The sequence below is a fragment of the Abrus precatorius genome, unplaced genomic scaffold (genome assembly GCF_003935025.1).
Source record: "Abrus precatorius isolate BTA unplaced genomic scaffold, Abrus_2018 Scaffold10, whole genome shotgun sequence".
NCBI lineage: Eukaryota > Viridiplantae > Streptophyta > Magnoliopsida > Fabales > Fabaceae > Abrus > Abrus precatorius.
In genome coordinates, this window is record NW_020874292.1 from 29,716,523 (window position 1) to 29,736,078 (window position 19,556).

The following is a 19,556-nucleotide window of genomic DNA, read 5'->3' on the forward strand; positions in this document are numbered from 1 at the left end:
GCAATCTCCCTCATCTTGAAGTTGCACCAGCTTCCCATCCCTTATTTTCCTTAGTCTATTAAATTAGAGAAGCTTTGAAAGCTACTAGGTTTGCTAGACTGTCTCATGTTTGTAGAGAAGTGCTGATTTCCTTGCTAAACTAGGTCTAGATCTTCGTTCTCCATTTTCTCAGTTTATTGATCCCCCCTCCTCTCTTCTCCCTCTTCTGAGTTTGGTTGTAAAAATTAATTTTAAGAGTCCTTTAAATTAAATTCACGTCCAACATTTTATTGGACTGGCAGCATTTACAACATACCATTCTTTTACCCGGTTTCATACCATTTATCAAACATTCCATTCAAAACATTCACTATCACAATGCCTAATTTCTCCTTTCAGCAAAATCCCAACTTTAACTAATCCTATCACTTTTGATTGGTCTCACCAATTGGATTAATTTGATTGTCATTAGACCTAACATTATCATTGTACCCAATACATTAAAGCTTGATGATTGGTGAGGTTAAGTAAAATGTCTTCTAATGCAACATTTTACATTTCATTTCACCAAAACAATATTCACCTCTCTCTCCACATTCCATTTGCAGCAAATCTCTTCCAAACACCCATTATATATATCTTGGCACCTTTGTTAGCTTTTCAGGTTATCTTTGTATTCCTTTTCTTTAACTTCATTCTATTTACCCTCTTTCATTTTCAACACTACTTTGGCTTTTCTATAAAGTTTGTTCTTCTGTGACTAACAACGTTTCTTTTTTTGAGTTTTGACCCACATTGTAGTTTATGTACTTTTCTTTAAGTGCTATGTGTTTCACAATCCCTTTTGACTTCCCTTTTGAAGTATGGTCTAGTTTTTCTTGTAACTTGTAAGCTTTATGTTATACATTCCAACTGGGGTTCTATTGAAGGATAAATCATCTTATAAATCTTAATGATGTTCAACTTGTTGCTGATTTTGCCATAGATGTGTAGTTTTTTTTTTCTACGTGCATTGGTAACAGCTAATATTAACTGCTTGAATACAGTGAAGTTTCTGCACATCTGTGCTGTTGTTAAAGATTACAAGGGGAAAAGAAGTCACAGTAGAGTTTTGGTTTTTGGTCATTGCTCATAACTTATAGTTAAGAAATTATGGAAGAGACATTTGTTCCTTTTCGCGGAATTAAAAATGATCTTCAAGGGAGATTGATTTGTTACAAGCAAGACTGGATTGGTGGTGTCACAGCAGGCTTCAGGTACATCCTTATACTACAAAAACACTTATTTTCTTAGCATAATGGATTTTGATATAATAACATATAATTTAACGAGGGTCGAATGTTTTTCTTTTGAGTTAGTGTTCCTTTAAGATTACTACACTTTTAAGCAGTTCCTGGTAAATCATACTTTTCTTGTTTTGATTGGAATGTTAACTTGGTATTTAAACTGATGTTTCTTAGGATATTTGCCCCAACCACATATATATTTTTTGCATCAGCAATTCCAGTGATTTCATTTGGAGAACAATTAGAAAGAGACACAGGTACAATACTTCTTGTTACTCATATCCCATACTTTTCTTGGGTTTTGTGCATGCATGAAGTCTTGTGAGATAGTGACGTAGTGCACGGTGCACCTCAATTTTGATGTACTGTGTTCCAACAATTTCCAGATGGAGTGCTAACTGCAGTGCAAACGTTGGCATCTACTGCATTATGTGGAATTATACACTCTATTATTGGAGGCCAGCCTTTGCTGATTCTTGGAGTAGCAGAACCAACTGTAATTATGTATACGTTCATGTTCAACTTTGCAAAAAGTAGACCAGATTTGGGTTCAAAGCTCTTTCTGGCATGGACTGGATGGTATATCCTGCTTAGTTTCATATTTGAAGTGATGTAATCGATTTGGCTATAATTTGTATAAGTTACTGTCTGTAAGTTGCCATATAAAAGAAACTTAGGCTTGTTTGTTTCTGTTTTGGTTTTTAATTTTTAAAAATTATATTTTAAAACAATTTTAAAAAACTGTTTTTAAGAAGAAAATGAAAATAAAACTTATGTTAACAAAATAATTTTTTTTTTTTTTACTTTCAAAAAGAAAAATCTGTTTTTAAAAATAGAAAACACACAAGCTCTTATTTTCTTTATGTATTTAATGTATGGGCAGGGTATGCATGTGGACGGCAGTCTTGTTGTTCCTACTGGCCATCTTAGGAGCCTGCTCCGTCATCAACAGGTTCACTCGCCTAGTGGGGGAACTGTTTGGCCTTCTTATCGCAATGCTTTTCATGCAAGAGGCTATTAAAGTAAGAGACATTTTTCTCTTTTCTCTGATAGTAATATTGATACATAAGTTTTTGAAGCTCAAATGATTATTTGGTTCTAGCATGAAGTAATGGAAATATAAAGATTGATGATAAAATATTGGATGGGAATCAATTCAACTGAAAAAGATTATCTATAATTGGGTTTAACAGGGACTCATTGATGAGTTTAATATACCTGAGAGAGCAAACCTAACATCACCTGAGTTTCAATCTTCATGGAGATTTGGAAATGGCATGTTTGCTTTGATTCTGTCCTTTGGTCTCCTGCTTACAGCATTGAAAAGCAGAAAGGCAAGGTCTTGGCGATATGCATCAGGTAAGACTTCTGAAATTTTGTAGAAACCATGTGCATTTCCACCATCAACATGACATGAAGTAAGCATGCACAAAACTTTCTTTCCATTATGGTCAGTTGTTGCACAAACACTATATTCTTCCATTGGGATGTGCATGTTGAAAGAAGTATTTAAAAGAAGTCAATAAGCTAATAAGTAATAATTTACATGACATGGATTTTGTTCTGTAAAGTGATGTGCTTGAATTTGATTTAATACCTTCTGCATCCCTTTTGCTTCCCACCTTAAGGCCTCCTATGTGACGAAAATAACATAACTACATGCTAGCCTTAAAAGAGAATAGCTGCTGTGGGAACAATGTTGTTGAGGGGATATGGATTGCAGCTAGCATTCAGTTATGGTAGAGTTGTTTTTGCTGCTACCAAGTGGACTTAGTAATCTGTATATGAATTTCTGCCTTAAAGAAAATTTTGTTGCTACTCTTAAAAAGTAAATTTTGTAAGATGACCTCTCTTTAATGCACAAAGAAAGACTTGAGCCCATAATATGCCAACTTTATAATTTTCTATTGACCTATCAAATTTACTTTGAAAATGGAAGTCGATCATATGTTTCGTAGTTCTTAGACTATTTTCTCCTTGTTACAGGATGTTTACGGGGCTTCATAGCAGATTATGGTGTCCCATTGATGGTTCTTGTGTGGGCTGCCATTTCTTATATTCCAACTGGAAGTATCCCAAAAGGAATACCTAGGCGCCTCGTCAGTCCAAATCCATGGTCCTCTGGTGCATTTGAAAACTGGACTGTCATAAAGGTGATGATTAAAGTCCAAACTGGACTGGCTAGTTAATAAGTCCTATTTACTTTATATTAGGAAATATGATGGTTAAAGTTCTCTTTTATAAAAATGTTCAGTTCCTCCATAGAAATTTTTCATGAAATATTCAGAATCACTGACAGGATATGCTGAATGTACCAGTTCTCTATATTATTGGAGCATTTATTCCAGCAACAATGATTGCTGTCCTTTATTATTTTGACCATAGTGTAGCATCTCAGCTTGCTCAACAGAAAGAGTTCAATTTAAGAAAGCCACCTTCTTTCCATTATGATATACTTCTTTTGGGATTCATGGTACATGATAATCCTTCTTCTATTTGATCCTTTGCTTTATATAAAATTGCTTTGGTGCTTTGCCTTTTGCCTAACGCTCTTTGCTTTCCCTTGCAATTTGATATTGACATTGTGTATGGCTTCCTGATCTGTTCATAAACTGAATGTGATCCTTTGGCAATATTTGATATGTTGAATGAATGATAGGTTATATTATGTGGTCTAATTGGAATTCCCCCATCAAATGGTGTCATTCCACAATCTCCAATGCATACCAAAAGTTTAGCTACATTAAAGCACCAGGTAGAAATTAATTATAATTGCAGTCCCGTTCTCTCATTTTATAGAGCTTTACTGTGATAAATGTTGCCAACCTTAAAGAAGTAAGTGGAACATGAACACATTATGATATTATGATTACATGTGCACTGAAACTATCATCATCTTTATATTTGGGTGATTTGCAGTTACTTAGAAAGCAACTTGTTGCTACAGCACGAGGTTCTATGAAAAAGCAAGAAAGCTTGGAACAAGTATATGAAAGTATTCAAGATGCATACTGGCAGATGCAAACCCCTCTAGTTCACCAGGAACCTTCTTCAGTGGTACTTGGGATTGTGGTCTTTTTATCAATCACCCTTCTCCTTCCACCTATATGACAGAATCACTCTTCAATAAGGAACAAATTGAATTTGATAACAGTTTTCTGGCATCTAATTCCAATGTTCTGTTTCATGTTTTGAAAGTGTCCTATTCTAAACCTGATGTAAAAAGAATCTTCCATTATATCATTGTTTTTATGGTTTAACAAACTGAACATATTCCGATATTGTCTCTAGTTCAAACAGGAAATAGCATATCATGTTAGCATCCAACCTTGCCTAAACCCGTTTTGACAGGGACTTAAACAGTTAAAAGAGTCAACCATTCAAATGGCATCAAGCATGGGGGGTATAAATGCTCCAGTTGACGAGTCAATATTTGATGTCAAGAAGGAAATCGATGACCTATTGCCTGTTGAAGTCAAAGAACAACGAGTGAGCAACCTGCTCCAATCTTTGATGGTAGGAGGATGTGTAGCAGCAATGCCTTTCCTGAAAATGATTCCAACTTCTGTACTCTGGGGCTATTTTGCTTTCATGGCCATTGAAAACTTACCTGGAAACCAGTTCTGGGAACGGATTTTATTAATTTTCACTGCTCCAAGCAGAAGATACAAGTATGATACGCTCTAAAACAGCATTTCATGTCTGCTTTTTCTCTTTCCAGAAAAGTTGAATTGTCACTATATTACTGAGTTGCTGCCTTTGTTTTTTTCATTTGAAAAATAATTGTAGAGTTCTGGAGGAGTGCCATGCAACTTATGTGGAAACTGTACCATTCAAGACAATTGCAGTATTTACAGTCTTCCAAACTGCTTACTTACTTGTTTGTTTTGGTATCACTTGGGTTCCAACAGCAGGGGTTCTATTCCCATTGATGATCATGCTTCTGGTTCCTGTAAGACAGTACATTCTGCCCAAGTTTTTCAAAGCAGCACACCTTCAAGATTTAGATGCTGCAGAATATGAAGAGGCACCTGTTTTACCATTCAACCAAGCTACTGTAAGTCTTCAATACTAGAGCCAAATTTTTATTTAGCTACATACAAGGAGTTTTATCTCTTAGTAGAAAGAAATAAATGAAACTACTTATACGTGCAGGTCTTGGAATTACATGAAACACAAATGATGTCAATATCAATAATTTCAAGCAGTTATATAATGATTTAGATTTCTTAGGATCATGACACTTGCATGACAACTTCGAGATCAATCCATGACTTAGGCTCCTTTTTTCCATGCTTCTTGTTGTGGCTGTGCAGGAAGGGGACTTGAGCAGGACAGCTTCCTTTGCAGATGATGGAGAGATTCTAGATGAAATAATCACTAGAAGCCGGGGTGAGGTTAGACATGTATGCAGTCCAAAGGTTATGAGCTCCACTGCAATACCATCCCAAGTGTTCACAAGTTTAAGGTTCCCAGATAAAGTATCCAGCCCTCGGGTAAGTCAACTCAGAGGAAATCACAGCCCTAGAGGTGTTGGGAGAGGACCATTTAGCCCTGGAGAAGCAAGGCCATCCAATTTGAGCAAAAGCGGTTGAACACTGATAGTCTTTGATTAGTACTTATGACCTTAAATTACAAGAGAGCGTTAATGTCTATCGATTAAAAAGAAAATGTAAGATTGGATAGAGTCTATGATTTATTAGGTAATGCAATTGTCTAGGCATTGAAATGTTGCTACTTTACCAACTTTTTATTGACTACATGTCTCCATAATCTGTCATTGTTCAAGTCAGAATGAAGCTCTAAAATCAACCACTCATGTAAAATAAATATCGCGAGACGGCTTGGAAAAGACAAGTTTTGGAGTCCTAAATAAATTTTCATTAACGAGCAAAAGCTTTGATTCTAAACCAAACCAGACCATTATAAACCTAACAAATGATCTATTAGAGAGCGCAATGCTATCGTTAACAAAATTGTTCGTTCTTGAAACGCGGTCAACCTCAATCTTGTTAATCTTATAAATATTCTTCTCAACATCATCCTGTGGTTGATGCAATGTGAATTCCATGTAACATCGTGCAAATTATGTAAGATCACTTTATAAGTAATCAATCATACGGTGTTTCTCGCTACTCTAGAATAATTGCTAAAAAATAAAGTTATGTCGAGATGTTGAATCGAGAAAACTGGAAGAAACCAACTGGTGAATCACGTTTTGCTTTAGTTGTATGTTGTATGACTCATTAAACACTTGTCATTAACCCTTCAAGTCCAACATTTTTGGCTTGGTTTGACTGTAAAAGGATTTCTTGTTCTTCATAAAAACTAAACGCTCTTCATCAAGAACATGAAATCCTAACATATAACTAAACTTCTACCCCCAAGAAAAGCAAGAAAAGATTTTACGAACCTTAAAACAATCCAGCTATCGGAAGCCCACAAGTGACAATACCTTGAGGCCAGAAATTGTAGATATGTTTTATGCGTAGAGAATTGGAACATAATAATGCCATAATCTCTTGGCTTAGACTTATTTGGTATCATACACAATGCTTTTTCAATGTAAACAAGAACCAAAATTGAAATATAAAAAAGCAAGACGGATCACTGTTATTTCCTCCAAAGGTTTATTAGTTCTACACTGGCACAAACGTCAAAAGATTCACCAAGAAAGTTTTAAAAAACTTAAAGCACTATTGATATGAAAGAGTAACAGCAAAACAGCCATTGTGCTATTTTCTGAAATTGTTTTTGGTAACATTTTAGCATAACCAATAACCATCATAAAAGCCTTGCAATGTTTCTTCTACATGCTTGATCTGCCAAACCTTGCACTGATGGACAAACTGAATCATGTGGAATGAAGCAAATTAAGCAGCTTTAGGAGGATTCTTGCTAAATTTACGACCTGACATTTGCTCTGACTCATAGAGCATGTGATTGATAAGCCCTCGTGCAGCACTGAAAAACCAGAAACCAGTCTATAAATAAGTAATTGAATTATAAATTTCTCACGCGCATGATTTTGTGCACGGAGACATCAGAAATGTATTGCAGCTCATGAAGGGGAAAGAGAGTAAAAGGGAAGACACTGGGAATAAGCATGCACAATATAAATGCAATATACTAGACTGAAGCTTACTCATCCTTCAACTTTTCAATCTTCTCGGGATCTGTCTCATGCATGTGTCTCTTAAACTGTTGTCTCACCATCTCAACAAGAAGCTCCGTGTTATGTTTCTGCAAGCAGGCATATGATAATCAATTTCATGCATGTTAGTCTCATCATACATGTACAACAAATACAGTGCTTCGACAGAAAGAGTGCATTACAAGCTGAAATAGGATATTAACCCCAGGGGAGAAGCACACCATGATCATAAAGGATAGCCTTTGTATACACTACATTAATCAATACGGGGGTGCACATGCCTCCACTTACTTTAAAAAATGTTTAATACTATTATAGTATTAATTTGTTATTTAAGTTTCATCTTTTTAATTTTGCTAACAAGGATTTAAATTGTTTTTCATATGATGCAAGAAGAGTTATCTTGCCCCACTACCCAGGATTTCTGGATCTGTCCCTAGTTGTATAAGTAAATGAAGCTGTATACTCGGAGGATCAGAATATCTCCAACATGTTAAATCTAAATATCTTAATATGCACATCAATTGCAAGTGTTTAGAAAACATATATCACAAACTTGAGCCAATGGTAAAACTTCTGAGCATAGCAAACAACAAACCGAGTTTTTCACATATAATCAATTTAAATTAGGCTGATAGCAAGAAACTACAACTGAATTTGCTTGAAAGGGAAACAGAGAAAATCACATACCCGATGACCAATAAATTTTGCTCTTCGCAGACATTCACGGTAAAGCTATAAAACAAAAACCATAAAGGTAAAAAGGAGTTTTTTACTTTTTATAAGGCACAAAATTTGAAAAATTGAAAAACAGAAGCAAAGGATTTTCAGTATCTGACCCTAATGGCATTGTTGGCGAGCTCAGGTGGAAGTGCAGTTTGAAGGGACGGCATTTTCAAAATGAAAGATCCTAAAAAACAACACAGGCAATTCATCGATAAGTTTGGAGGCAGAAAAGCAAACATGGTGTAACGAAAAATTTGCTCGAAACCCATCACAAGATTGACAAATTGGGATAGTTGGAAATTGCCTGATACTGATTTTTCTGAATCAAAACCAAAATCAGCTTCTGAGCCCCGCGCGGTGACAGAGAGTGAGTGTGCACGACCAAAGTAAAGAAGACGAAAGAGGAACACACACTGCGTTTTGGGTGGGCCTTAGGAAACGACTTGGCGTTTTTATATTACTAGAATCACAGAAGAGTGCTTTCTCTTCCCTTCGTTGGAGAGGGTCACTATGCTGGACACGGAGTTAAAACAATGAAGAGAGCTTGTAATTGTTTATTAAAAGTTTAATAATTAAAATTGTAATAAAATTTAAATATATGTATAAGTAATAGTTATAAGTATATTTTATATTTTAAAATATAATTTAATCAAAAGTTAACCTCTTAATTTGTATTATCACAATGTTTGATCAACTTTTTAAATTTTTATTTTGTGTTTTTGTTCGCAAAGCTGGGCTTCTACTTTTAAGAAGAAAAGCTAAAAAAAAAACAAAGGCGGTTAAAAGCTGTTAAATAGAAATATGCTAAGAAAGTGTCCACATTGACACGGGATGAATTTATTTATTTTTTTAATCTCTGTATTCGACCCGAATCGCGCTCATAATAGATTAAATTTATTATTAAATTTTTTTTATATCCATAAAAATTCAAATTCAAAACATTACTCAAATGATAGTTGATATCGAACCATTTACTATTCAAATTAACTTTTGGTGACATTAAATAATTTTTTTTAGTGTAACATATTTTCAACTTTTTTTTATGCACAAGTTCAAATATTATCTTAATTTATCTAATTTTTATTTTAGATGAAACTTAAATTAACTAAACTTTTAAAAATTTGTTCATTGATATTGGATAAACTTTCTTTATTACAACATGTTTTTAGTTTTTCTTTATGCACAAGTTCAAATGTTATCTTAACTTAAATTAACTAAACTTTTAAATATTTTTTCATTGAATTCTCAAATCAAATGATTGTACGTAGATACTTCAACAAAATTATAACATACTTTTAATATAAGTTATTTAATTTTGAAAAAAATGTTTACATGTTTGATTTAATAACTTGATGATAACAATTTAAGAATCTTAAACCTTGTCCTTTTCTTTGATAAGAAAAATAAATCGTTTTGATTTTCTTATTATTTACTTCTTAAAAAAATATATTATTTTTATTTTCAAGAATACAATCTCTAATATAATACTCTCTAATTTTTTATCTCACTTTTTATTAGTGGATAAAATTATGTGTGATTTACTAAACGATAATGTTTTACTTTTATTTAGTAAGTTTTATATGAATTTTATATAATGAGAGAATTAAAAACAATGTAATAAAAGATTACTCACTTTTTCAATTTTATTTATCTCATTAAAAATATCTTTAGATTGCAAAATTTTTAATTTTTTGTTATAATTTTGGACTATTAAGTCTCTCATTGTGAACCTTGATATGATCTACCTTCTTTGTTTCACTCTTATCCTTTGAGTGTTTGATTTGGTGTAGAGTTTCTAATTCGACTATACATTTGTAAATTTGATGGTCATTTTTGGGGTAGTATTGGTATGATTATGGGTTTAGGGACTAGAATTCTCTAAGGTAACATTATTATTAGAGAATATTTTGGCCATTAAAATATTTTATTTTTTATTTTAAAAATAATAAATATAATAATGGACGGCAAAAATTAGCATTGGATATGTAAAATTAAACATTTGTCCTTTAAACTTATATCAATCAGACATATAAAATTACTTTCCTAAATTTTTATCTCTTTATATTATTAAGTAATATGTTATTCTTACTTTATATCTCACAACATTTTCAATGACTAAAACAATGAAAAATGAGATAAAAAAAACTTTTCATTAAAGAATAATAATTAATATTATATTAAATTTCTATATAGACAAACAAATACAAATAATTTTCTTTTTTTAGGCCGTATATGCTAAACAAATAATTGTCAGTAATTTGAACAATTAAATGCTTCTATTCAGTGACTCCTTATACGCCGGAGCGTGTTTCAACGTAGCATTATCAATTAGATGGGTCCAAAAATTGAACTTAATTAATTGAATTGATTATATTAAATTTCTATGTTTTTAAACTGAATTAAACTAACAAAATCTGATTATTGTTTAGGTATTAGAGTATCAGTTTTTCAACTTCAACGATCCAATACTTGAATTAATTAGTTTCAAGTTCTTTTTCTGGTTTTTCTTCTTGTTTAGTAACAACACAATATTTAGCTAAAAGAGTTTGTTATCTAAACTAGTACAATTTTAAATTTATTTTATTTTTGTTCATGTGTATAATAAAACATCATTTTAGTTTAAAGAAACTTCTAAATTAACCAATAAACTCAAGTTATCTCTCTAATTTTTAAAAATAAAAATATATATTAAATCCGATAAATCAAACAAAATTAACCTATTTTTCATCTTGTTGATTTAGTTCGGGTTTCACAAAAAACAGTAATTTAAACCAATTCATTTTACTTGTTTTAAATTTTTGAGTAATGCTATTTTCACTTTAGATTTCCACAACAACTTCTGCAATGAAAAGAAAGATTAGAAAAAAAGAGAAATATACTATATGAAGAGACAAGGAAAAAAGTATTATGGAAAAAATATTATAAAAAAGTAAAATAAAAGTAGCTTTATTCTAAAAAAAAATCTCTCAAAATCAGTCCAATCCGACATATAGTAACATCCAGTTTGAACAACATTACATAAATTTAAACTCTTCTGAAATGAAACCTAAGCTGATATTTGAAACCTATCATATTATATATATAAATGTTCAGTCAAGCTATTACAATATAGGTCCCAAAAAAGAGACTAAATTCTATATCTCGTCACTCATCACACACAAGGGAATACCCCAAATAGGGACGAATCCTAACTAACAAAATAAGACCACAATCACAACCCACAATAATGACCCTTTTGGCTCTATACATTTGCTTACTATATGATATGCCCTTCATATTAGGAACCACAATTTAAAGTGATATGTTAATTTCTACATTCATATCCAGATAGCTCCCCCATTGTATCAGGATAACCTTCTCTTAAGCAATTAAGTGGAGGTATAGTCATGGTCTCTTGAGTTCCATAAGCATTCCAGCAAAAAGGGTCATCTAGCAATTCTCCTTCAAATGGCAAAAGCTCAATCTCAGAGAGTGTTATGTTTGTGCAAGCCACAGTGTCACTGCATGCAAAGTGTATAGGAGGGGTTCTTACATCATAAGTACCCTTTATGTTCCTATATGACACATCATTTACATGTACAGCTGAAGTCTGATTCAGACACTCCTTGGACAAGCAATAGTATTGGTCAATAATGATGCAATTTCTGACATTCTCCATTTGGATGTCCTCAAATCTTAAGCCTGTCACTGAGCCAGTACCACCTTGCCATGTCTTAATCCTAAGACCATTATCTGATTCCTTTATGATTGTGTTTCGAACAGTTAAGTTGGAGACACATGCCTGGGAATTGTGCACTCCAAGGCTTCCAATGCTGTTGAAATGAAGTGACCACATTAAGTTTTTTTTTTTTTTTTTTGAAAACTGCTCAAAATTAGCATCATAGAAACTTGGTATTGTAAAGGTTCCAAAATAGTTTTGATGTGTCTAATTAAGGCAAAAGGTGCTGCTCTGTTGTCATGCGGGGACAGAAGTGAAGAATAGAAATTGTTGTCATATTAATGATTGGTAGTTTGAACTGTTCCAACTGTTAAATTAATATAGTTATATAGATCACTAAAAGCAGAAAATAACTCCTGTGATAAACCTTTTAGGAGAATTAGTGAGGATCACTTAAAGGTTGAAACATTCCAGTTCAAAACCACTTTCCCATGATTTTTTTCTGAAGACGAGTTGGAATCTTGGGGTACAACTTGAAGAGTCTATACTCATGCTAGTGGTAAAAGTCACTTTCCATTCATTTTGCATTTAGAAATGGTTCTAGAATTGGTAATCATAATAGGGATGAATATATAAATAACAAGCATAAAATGAGTTTAATAATTAAATTATCTGTACTGTAATCATCCTTAATTGGCAGTTACTAAATAACAACCCAATTTAACTTAAAAATAAAGGAAATTGTGTGACATACCTAATTCCGTGGGTAGGAGCACAAGTTACACCCTCTATGTCCACATCTGAGCACCCGGGTCCAATTGAAATGCAGTCATCACCTGTTCAGAAATTACATTCTTGTTAACTTCTTTTAACATTTAAAAGGAACATAGAACCAAAGTGCCAGCAAGTGAGACATTGTTCTTTAGTCTTTACCATTGCTTATCATGGTGTTATATATCCCGACACCCTTTGTGTTTCCTAAGTGAATTCCATCAGTATTGGGACTGAGTTTAGGCGAAGAAATGGACAACTTATCAATCAGCACTCCTTGGCAACCATCGAATTTCACGTGGAACATAGGACTGTTTTGAATTTTCACCCCACTCAGCATCAAATTGGAGCTCATGAAGAACCGTATCATCTATAATAGAAAAGAGAAACAATTCTAAGACACTTGAGAAAGAAAAAAACCAGTTATGTAATAGTTGAGCTGAATTCTTAGTGGTTCACTCACTGTAGGGCTGTCACATGGTCCTGATTTAGTATTTCCATCGGGACCCTGAAATGCCATTTTTTTATTAGCATATTTAGTTTGAGTTCATTTAACATTAAATAAATAAAACAATAATGAAATGGTGTCTATTTTATTATTGGGTAGGTGAATTGATTACCCTGTGAGGTTTGCAAGGTAGATCCCACCACTGTTCTCCATTGCCTTCTATGATTCCTGTCCCATTAAGAGTCATTTGATCAAGTCGATAAAACACAAGCCATTGATTGCGGCTATCTTCCTTAGGCCAACATTCTGGTCCATCTGGTGCCATGAGAGTACCATCCACCTGTTCACATTTCAACCTTGTTAGTAAGTTATATTTGCAACCTAGCAAGGGAAAATGTACATTTTTTTTACGCAATAATATTAATTATAATAAAAGAATATGTTAACATATGTCCTTAAGACAAATTTTAATCAATTATAAGTAGTAATTTTTTTGTTCTAAAAAATTATCCATTATATGGATAATACAAAAAGGTAATAAATGTTCATTTATTTCAAATAAAAACTTATTAAATTTTATATGTTTAGCACTGAAAACTTATGTTAACAAAAGTGTAATAAGAATGGCATGAAAATTTAACAAGCATTCTTACCTGAAATACTAGTCCTGGCTTGCATGGACCTGAAAAAATTGTTGAAGTGATCATAAAGCAGTAATTTTCTGGAACAAGAACAACCCCTGACTCTACTGCACAAGCAGCTTTCCATGCTTCTCTGAATGCAGCAGTGTCATCAGAAGAACCATCTCCAACTGCACCAAAGGATCTTACATCGAAAATGCAGTTTGAAGGTGAATCCCCCGGATCAATTGGAGAAGGGTCAGAGGGAACACTAGGAGGATTGGAAGGGGGTGAAGGTGGATCCTCTGGTGTAGGTGGATTAGCAGGAGGCTTAGGAGCAGGGGAATTTTTCTTCTGCCTCTTGTGATTGTGGTATCTTCCTTCCACATTATCCAAATTTTGGATAAAAAGAATCATGGTAATCCAAAGGATAAAAGACCAATGAATGAGACTCATTGTTAGTCTCATGTCTAAGAATTTTAACACTGAACTAACAATGTGTGCACCAATGTGAAACCACCGCAACTTGCTCCAAAGATGCTATCTGTGGTTAGAAAATACGAAATTCTAGCTTGAGAAATCTTGATAAATGGAGGAGATTAAAATAACTTGTAGAGTATTCGAAGCAAATTAGTCTAGTAAGGACTATCTTGAAGCAAAGGTGGTTATTTATACTAAAACGTAGGTGATATTGTTTAGAAATAAATTCTATAGCATGAGGTGGACACGTGTTGATTCATGGTTGATTCGTTGTCTCAAGGAAACAGTTGGAAGTTTTATAGAGACCCTTTGGATGTCAATGTTATGTAGTAACCATGCCACGCTGTCTTTGTTCTACAGCCTCATTTTTATGATCATCTTTCATATTTTATCTGTATGTATTCAATGTTTTGTGGTCCGTGATATGATGCCTCCGTTCTCTTCTTGCTTTTTGGACTTAGCTTACCATGAGTTTCTCTTTTGTGTTTTCTGAATTTGTTTTCACTGCACTCTGGACAATTTTTAAAAGTGTATGTTCAGCTTCTTTGAGGTTCAAGTTCTCTAGAAAATCGTGCCAACACCAACCACACTTCTATTACTTTTTCTTCTTTTTTATTTCAATTCTGTTCATCCATAATTTCTGTAGTTGAGCTCTAAAAATAGAAATGAGATACTACTAGTACATGAGAAAAAAAAAAAAAAAAACTCTACATAAGGTCCATGGCATCTTTAGTTTGGGAACTGACTACTTGCACTTATTATGCATGCAAATTTCAAGTGTCTTTTATGAATTTTTATAGATGATGCTACAAGACTATATACTGACAGCTTAGGTTATAAATACGCAAGAATAATAAGTTCCTTTGTGGAAATTAACTAGATCAAATATATTTAACCCTTTAAGAAAAAGAGAGTATTTTTAGTATAATTAAACTGAACACATTAAATTAGAATAAAGAAGACTAGAAGCCATGTAATATACTGTTTCAAGTAAATGATCAAAAAATTTGTGAAAATGAAACTTGGTTTTTTAGCATATTTTGTCCGGTAATATGACATATTTATGAGTTTTGCCTTGGAAGAGGCCAAACCGACACATGCAGCCATTGAAAAATAACAGTATATGAGGTATTGCATGTGAATTATAGCTATATGTTAGAGAAAGATCTGTAAATAACAGAGTAGCAGATAGTAAAAAGAAGAAAGCTAAGAATCGTGGGAATCGTGAATATATGAAGCCGCTTAGGAAGACACAAAAAACAATTGAACTTACATAATAAATCACAACCACCTTTCTAATTTGAGTTAAACAAAATTTTTCTTTCCGTTTTATGAATAAGAAACTTTCTCTTGCTTGCGATATTAATCAACTAACTCTGATTAAGATGTTTTATTTTCTCATCCTTAGCTCATTCGACTTAATTTAAGGCAATTCAGATAGTACTACCACACCCATTTACATAGCTTATTACAAAATTCTATGCCCCAAAACTATTTTCATATTCCACTAAAAAAAGCAGACCAAAATTCGTCAGGCAGACCATGATCCTTTGGTTAACATAATATATGATTAAAGAGGAATAGAGAAAGCAAGAGAGAGTGAAATTTTCATAAGCTTTTCTTATCTGGTTCATCGTGATGGAGATAAATGATAGGAGTTACAACCCTTTCTCATTGTTGCTATTGAAACTTGGAAGCAGAAAAGTTTTTGTACTCATTGGACTAAATAATCTCTAACTTATTAGTTTATTTACTTATTCTAAAAATATAATAGTAAACATTTTTTGTAATGTGTTCAAGAGTGCGCAGTAAGCATGACAAAAAAAAGTACACAATAATAAATTAATAAATCATAAATTTTTATTACAAATTATAATATTTATTATTATTAAATATTAAATCTGCAATATTTATAATTTTTAATAAAACTCATCATACATAAATTTTTATTGTATATCACATTAAAAAAATAGTAAATTTGATATTTTCATCGCTCCAAATAATTATTTGTGAACTAAAGGTATTCATCACTTCCTTCTCATCCCCTCCTTCGAATCAAATTAACAAATGCAGCAGTTTAGTGAATAAAATAACATAAGAAAGTGTGTTGTGAGGCTTGAGAGGAATGCAAAGACGGGTAAATTATATTGGTGGAATGTGGTTTTGATGTAAAAGCAATCCATATCGTGACTCTTGTTGTTGTTTAGCTTATTGTGGCTATGAATTAGTGAGGAACACACATTTGGTACGCGACAACAGAATTAACGCATTCACGGGCGGAATCAAATCCCATATGATTTAATGCAAAAAAGAAAGGGTGAGAGAAAACAGATAATTATTACACAGACACACAAAGAGATAGAGACTTAGGACATAAAAAGTGACCCTCATCAAAACTAAGACCCCCCTTATATTATCCATATCTCTTACGTGACCATTCAAGCAAATAAAGGAACATCAAAATTAAAATGAGTTTGTGACTTCACCTGAGTTGTAACCATCCAAGGCAGTGGAGTTAACGAGATGTTTGTAATTAGGTGTGTGACTAAGCAAATTAACGTGCAAAAAGAATGTGACTTGGTTTGTAAAATATGTGTACGAGGGGGCTTTTATAGAAGTGCAAAGATTGGAGACTATAGATATGAAAAATGCTGAGCATGCATTCCCATTTGTCTTAACCTGTCACGTGTGTACAATCACAGGTGAGAAACTTCAAAAACAAATCAACAATCGCAGTTTCAACACAGCAAAAGTTTGTGTCTAGAGAGATTCTGGGGTGCACTTTTTTTTTATATGTGACAGAAGAGTTTGTGGCTATCTGCCATGCCACGTGTCATGGCTCACACTCACGCGCCTCACTCGCCAAGTTAGTGGTTCATTGCTTCAAAATGTGGGTCCAGTATGAGCATGATTGATAGGGCATGAGAGAGAGTCCCTTCAATTCTATTATGTATCACAGTTCCAACACAATATTTATGATCACATGCAGCTCTAAGCAGATTCTGCAGAAATCCGAGAAAAGGGTACTCTTTTTTTCCTTTGATCACTTCGTTTGAGGTCACATTTTGATGTTCATGAAGAAAGGAAGAGGGGACACGTGTTGGGGTGGAATAATTCACGGGCTGGTGTTGCTAGTGTTGTGTGTCACGGGTGAGTGTAAGTGGATTAATTAAAAAAGTTGCTTAATTATAATTTTTTGTTAATAGATTTGTTTTTGGGATTCTAATTAATGGCTGTTATTGTGAGGCAGTGATGTGGACAGCATATGAAGATCAGGAATATAACACAGCATTTTGGTGTCTGATTAAGTGACCTGTTAAACCCATTAGTTTAAGCTTAATCTTGTTCTCATTGCAGTATTTTAATTAAACATTGTGATCAGAAGACTTAGATGGACCAGCCTTGAGGGAATGCTGTCAAGTGTTCCCAAGTTCACTGGCGTTTTGCTTATTTTAACCAAGGAACAAACGCTAAAAAAATCTGCAATGAGTTTTTTTTTCTATTTTCTTTTGAGTTTTGTTAACATCTTTATCTTTAAAACAATTAAAAATGTAAATATTTAATGTATACTTAATTTAAAAAGTATTCTTGTAATAATTACAATAAAATAATAAATACTAATTTTATTTTTGTATCATGGTAAAGCATGTTTTGGCAAAGACAGAAGATAGGATGTTGGTGTGATGTTTTAATCCAAGTTAGAGTTTCACGTTAATTAAATGTATATATTTATTGTTATTACATATTATTAATATGAATTTTTAATTTTAATGGAAAAGTGACACGAATAATATTTAAATAACTGCATCTAAATTTTATCTTTTGAATAAAATTTTAACTTTTCTTTACATTTGTTTATTTTTGTATCTTTCTCTTAATTTTATATTATGTCGTCCATTTAACACCCGGGTTTTGGGTGTCAAATATCATTTTCCGAACTTTTTTTTAATGACGTTATATGGTATAACAGAAATTTGCATAGGTTATGACAACAATTTTATAACATTTTACGTATTGACCATTGAGCAAAAGCTAGCTGCAACTCAATCATCTCTTCGTGTATACAACTGTGTACACTTCTTGAATGTTCTCTCATTTTATAATTTGATATAGGAGGGTTAATATTCTCTTTTGGTTTTCAAATATGGTAACTTGTGCTATTTAATCTTTTGACAAGTTTATACACATTCGATTCTTGTAAGATGTAATATATTCTTTAATATACTATTAATTAAAAAAATTTGTTAAAAATTAAATAAGTATCAATTTTCTTATTTTTAATTTAATATTTTTTATATTTTTATAAATTTTATCAATAATGTATTAAAAAATATATTTCTACCAAGGCATTAGAGGTTTACACCTGGCAGTGCTGACGAACTCGAGATGATATATTATCTTTTGTTAAATCACGAGTTTTAGGCTTTTTGGAGAATACTGTGAAGTAGTGCTACTAATTTATACAAATAACTGTGTGCTCTTCATCCAGGTTTAAATTGAATAATTTACTAAACCAGTTCTTATAAGTATTATTTAATTTAATTTTAAAAATTATAAAAATATTATTTTAATTCCAATTTATTAAATGATAAATATTGAATTACAATAATAATTAAAACGGTATTTTTTTTATCGTTTTAAAAATATTTTTGTTCATTAGTATTTTTAAATATTATTATTTATTTTTAATAAAAAAAATATGTGTGATTTGTTAACTTGTATAAATACACTCGAGAAAAAAAAAGTATTGTTATTAACAAGCCAACTCAGCAATGAGTGTTGGATACTTCCACACAAGTGGGACTACGAATGCATAAATTGTTAATATAAGAAAGAAAATGTTTAATGGATACAAGAGTCTTAAGACTAAGTCTTGGATGAAATAAAAAGAAAAGGGATAAACTATGCTTAAATATTTTTCTCAACTAATTTCAATATGCTTGATGCATTCATTAATATTTATATTTTTAAAGAGTAATTTAATATATTACTCAAATAAATAAAAAGTTCTATGGTTCCATGAAAATGGATCTGCCCTAACTAAGACCCAAAAACAATCCATCTATCACTCTCCCATGTGTGACCCTTCAAATTAAAATTAATTAACATTTTTTGGGGTGGATAGATATGGTTAAAATTAAGTTATTTATATACCCATTTGAATTGTGGATGGTTTGGAGAGTCACTCGAAGAATGGATCAATACACATTGGGTATCTGTCACTTAAATCAGTGATGAACAGATTGGACATTGTTGAAAACAAATCATTCATGGGCCATTTATGATCCTCACAGGACTTTGTTTTTTTTTTTTTTACTCTCTTTTTTTCTTCTTTTTATACTCTATTAATATATATACATATATATATATATTTAATATTCTTCAGAATAATAAAATAAATTCTTGATTTTTTTATCTTCAAATTTAGTGTGGA

The 19,556-nt window shown here is 32.3% G+C and overlaps 3 protein-coding genes across 6 annotated transcripts; 1 reads left to right on the top strand and 2 right to left on the bottom strand.

Moving 5' to 3' along the window:
• Positions 1–1,131: 1,131 nt before the first annotated feature.
• Positions 1,132–5,860, top strand: LOC113848952 (probable boron transporter 2). 2 transcript variants are annotated; one of them, XM_027478415.1, is made up of 12 exons: positions 1,132–1,235; positions 1,440–1,522; positions 1,652–1,844; positions 2,149–2,287; positions 2,459–2,624; positions 3,252–3,418; positions 3,565–3,738; positions 3,925–4,020; positions 4,185–4,334; positions 4,617–4,936; positions 5,055–5,322; positions 5,582–5,860. In XM_027478415.1, the coding sequence occupies exons 1-12, from the start codon at positions 1,132–1,134 to the stop codon at positions 5,858–5,860; spliced, it is 2,139 nt and encodes a 712-aa protein (XP_027334216.1). The 2 variants fall into 2 exon arrangements, with proteins under 2 accessions (XP_027334216.1, XP_027334207.1); XM_027478406.1 differs by having other exon boundaries at positions 4,185–4,322.
• A 994-nt stretch (positions 5,861–6,854) lies between these two features.
• Positions 6,855–8,635, bottom strand: LOC113852917. Of its 2 annotated transcripts, none has more exons than XM_027483316.1 (5): positions 8,450–8,635; positions 8,259–8,329; positions 8,110–8,154; positions 7,411–7,508; positions 6,855–7,229 (listed from the first exon to the last, which is right to left on the bottom strand). In XM_027483316.1, the coding sequence occupies exons 2-5, from the start codon at positions 8,310–8,312 to the stop codon at positions 7,139–7,141; spliced, it is 288 nt and encodes a 95-aa protein (XP_027339117.1). In that variant the 5' UTR covers positions 8,313–8,329; positions 8,450–8,635; the 3' UTR covers positions 6,855–7,138. The 2 variants fall into 2 exon arrangements, with proteins under 2 accessions (XP_027339117.1, XP_027339118.1); XM_027483317.1 differs by having other exon boundaries at positions 6,935–7,229; positions 8,427–8,635.
• A 2,514-nt stretch (positions 8,636–11,149) lies between these two features.
• On the bottom strand, positions 11,150–14,797 carry LOC113846586 (polygalacturonase At1g48100-like). 2 transcript variants are annotated; one of them, XM_027475034.1, is made up of 6 exons: positions 13,676–14,797; positions 13,195–13,362; positions 13,038–13,082; positions 12,737–12,944; positions 12,558–12,639; positions 11,150–11,957 (listed from the first exon to the last, which is right to left on the bottom strand). In XM_027475034.1, the coding sequence occupies exons 1-6, from the start codon at positions 14,108–14,110 to the stop codon at positions 11,450–11,452; spliced, it is 1,446 nt and encodes a 481-aa protein (XP_027330835.1). In that variant the 5' UTR covers positions 14,111–14,797; the 3' UTR covers positions 11,150–11,449. The 2 variants fall into 2 exon arrangements, with proteins under 2 accessions (XP_027330835.1, XP_027330844.1); XM_027475043.1 differs by having other exon boundaries at positions 13,038–13,065; positions 13,175–13,362.
• Between the last annotated feature and the right edge of the window lie 4,759 nt (positions 14,798–19,556).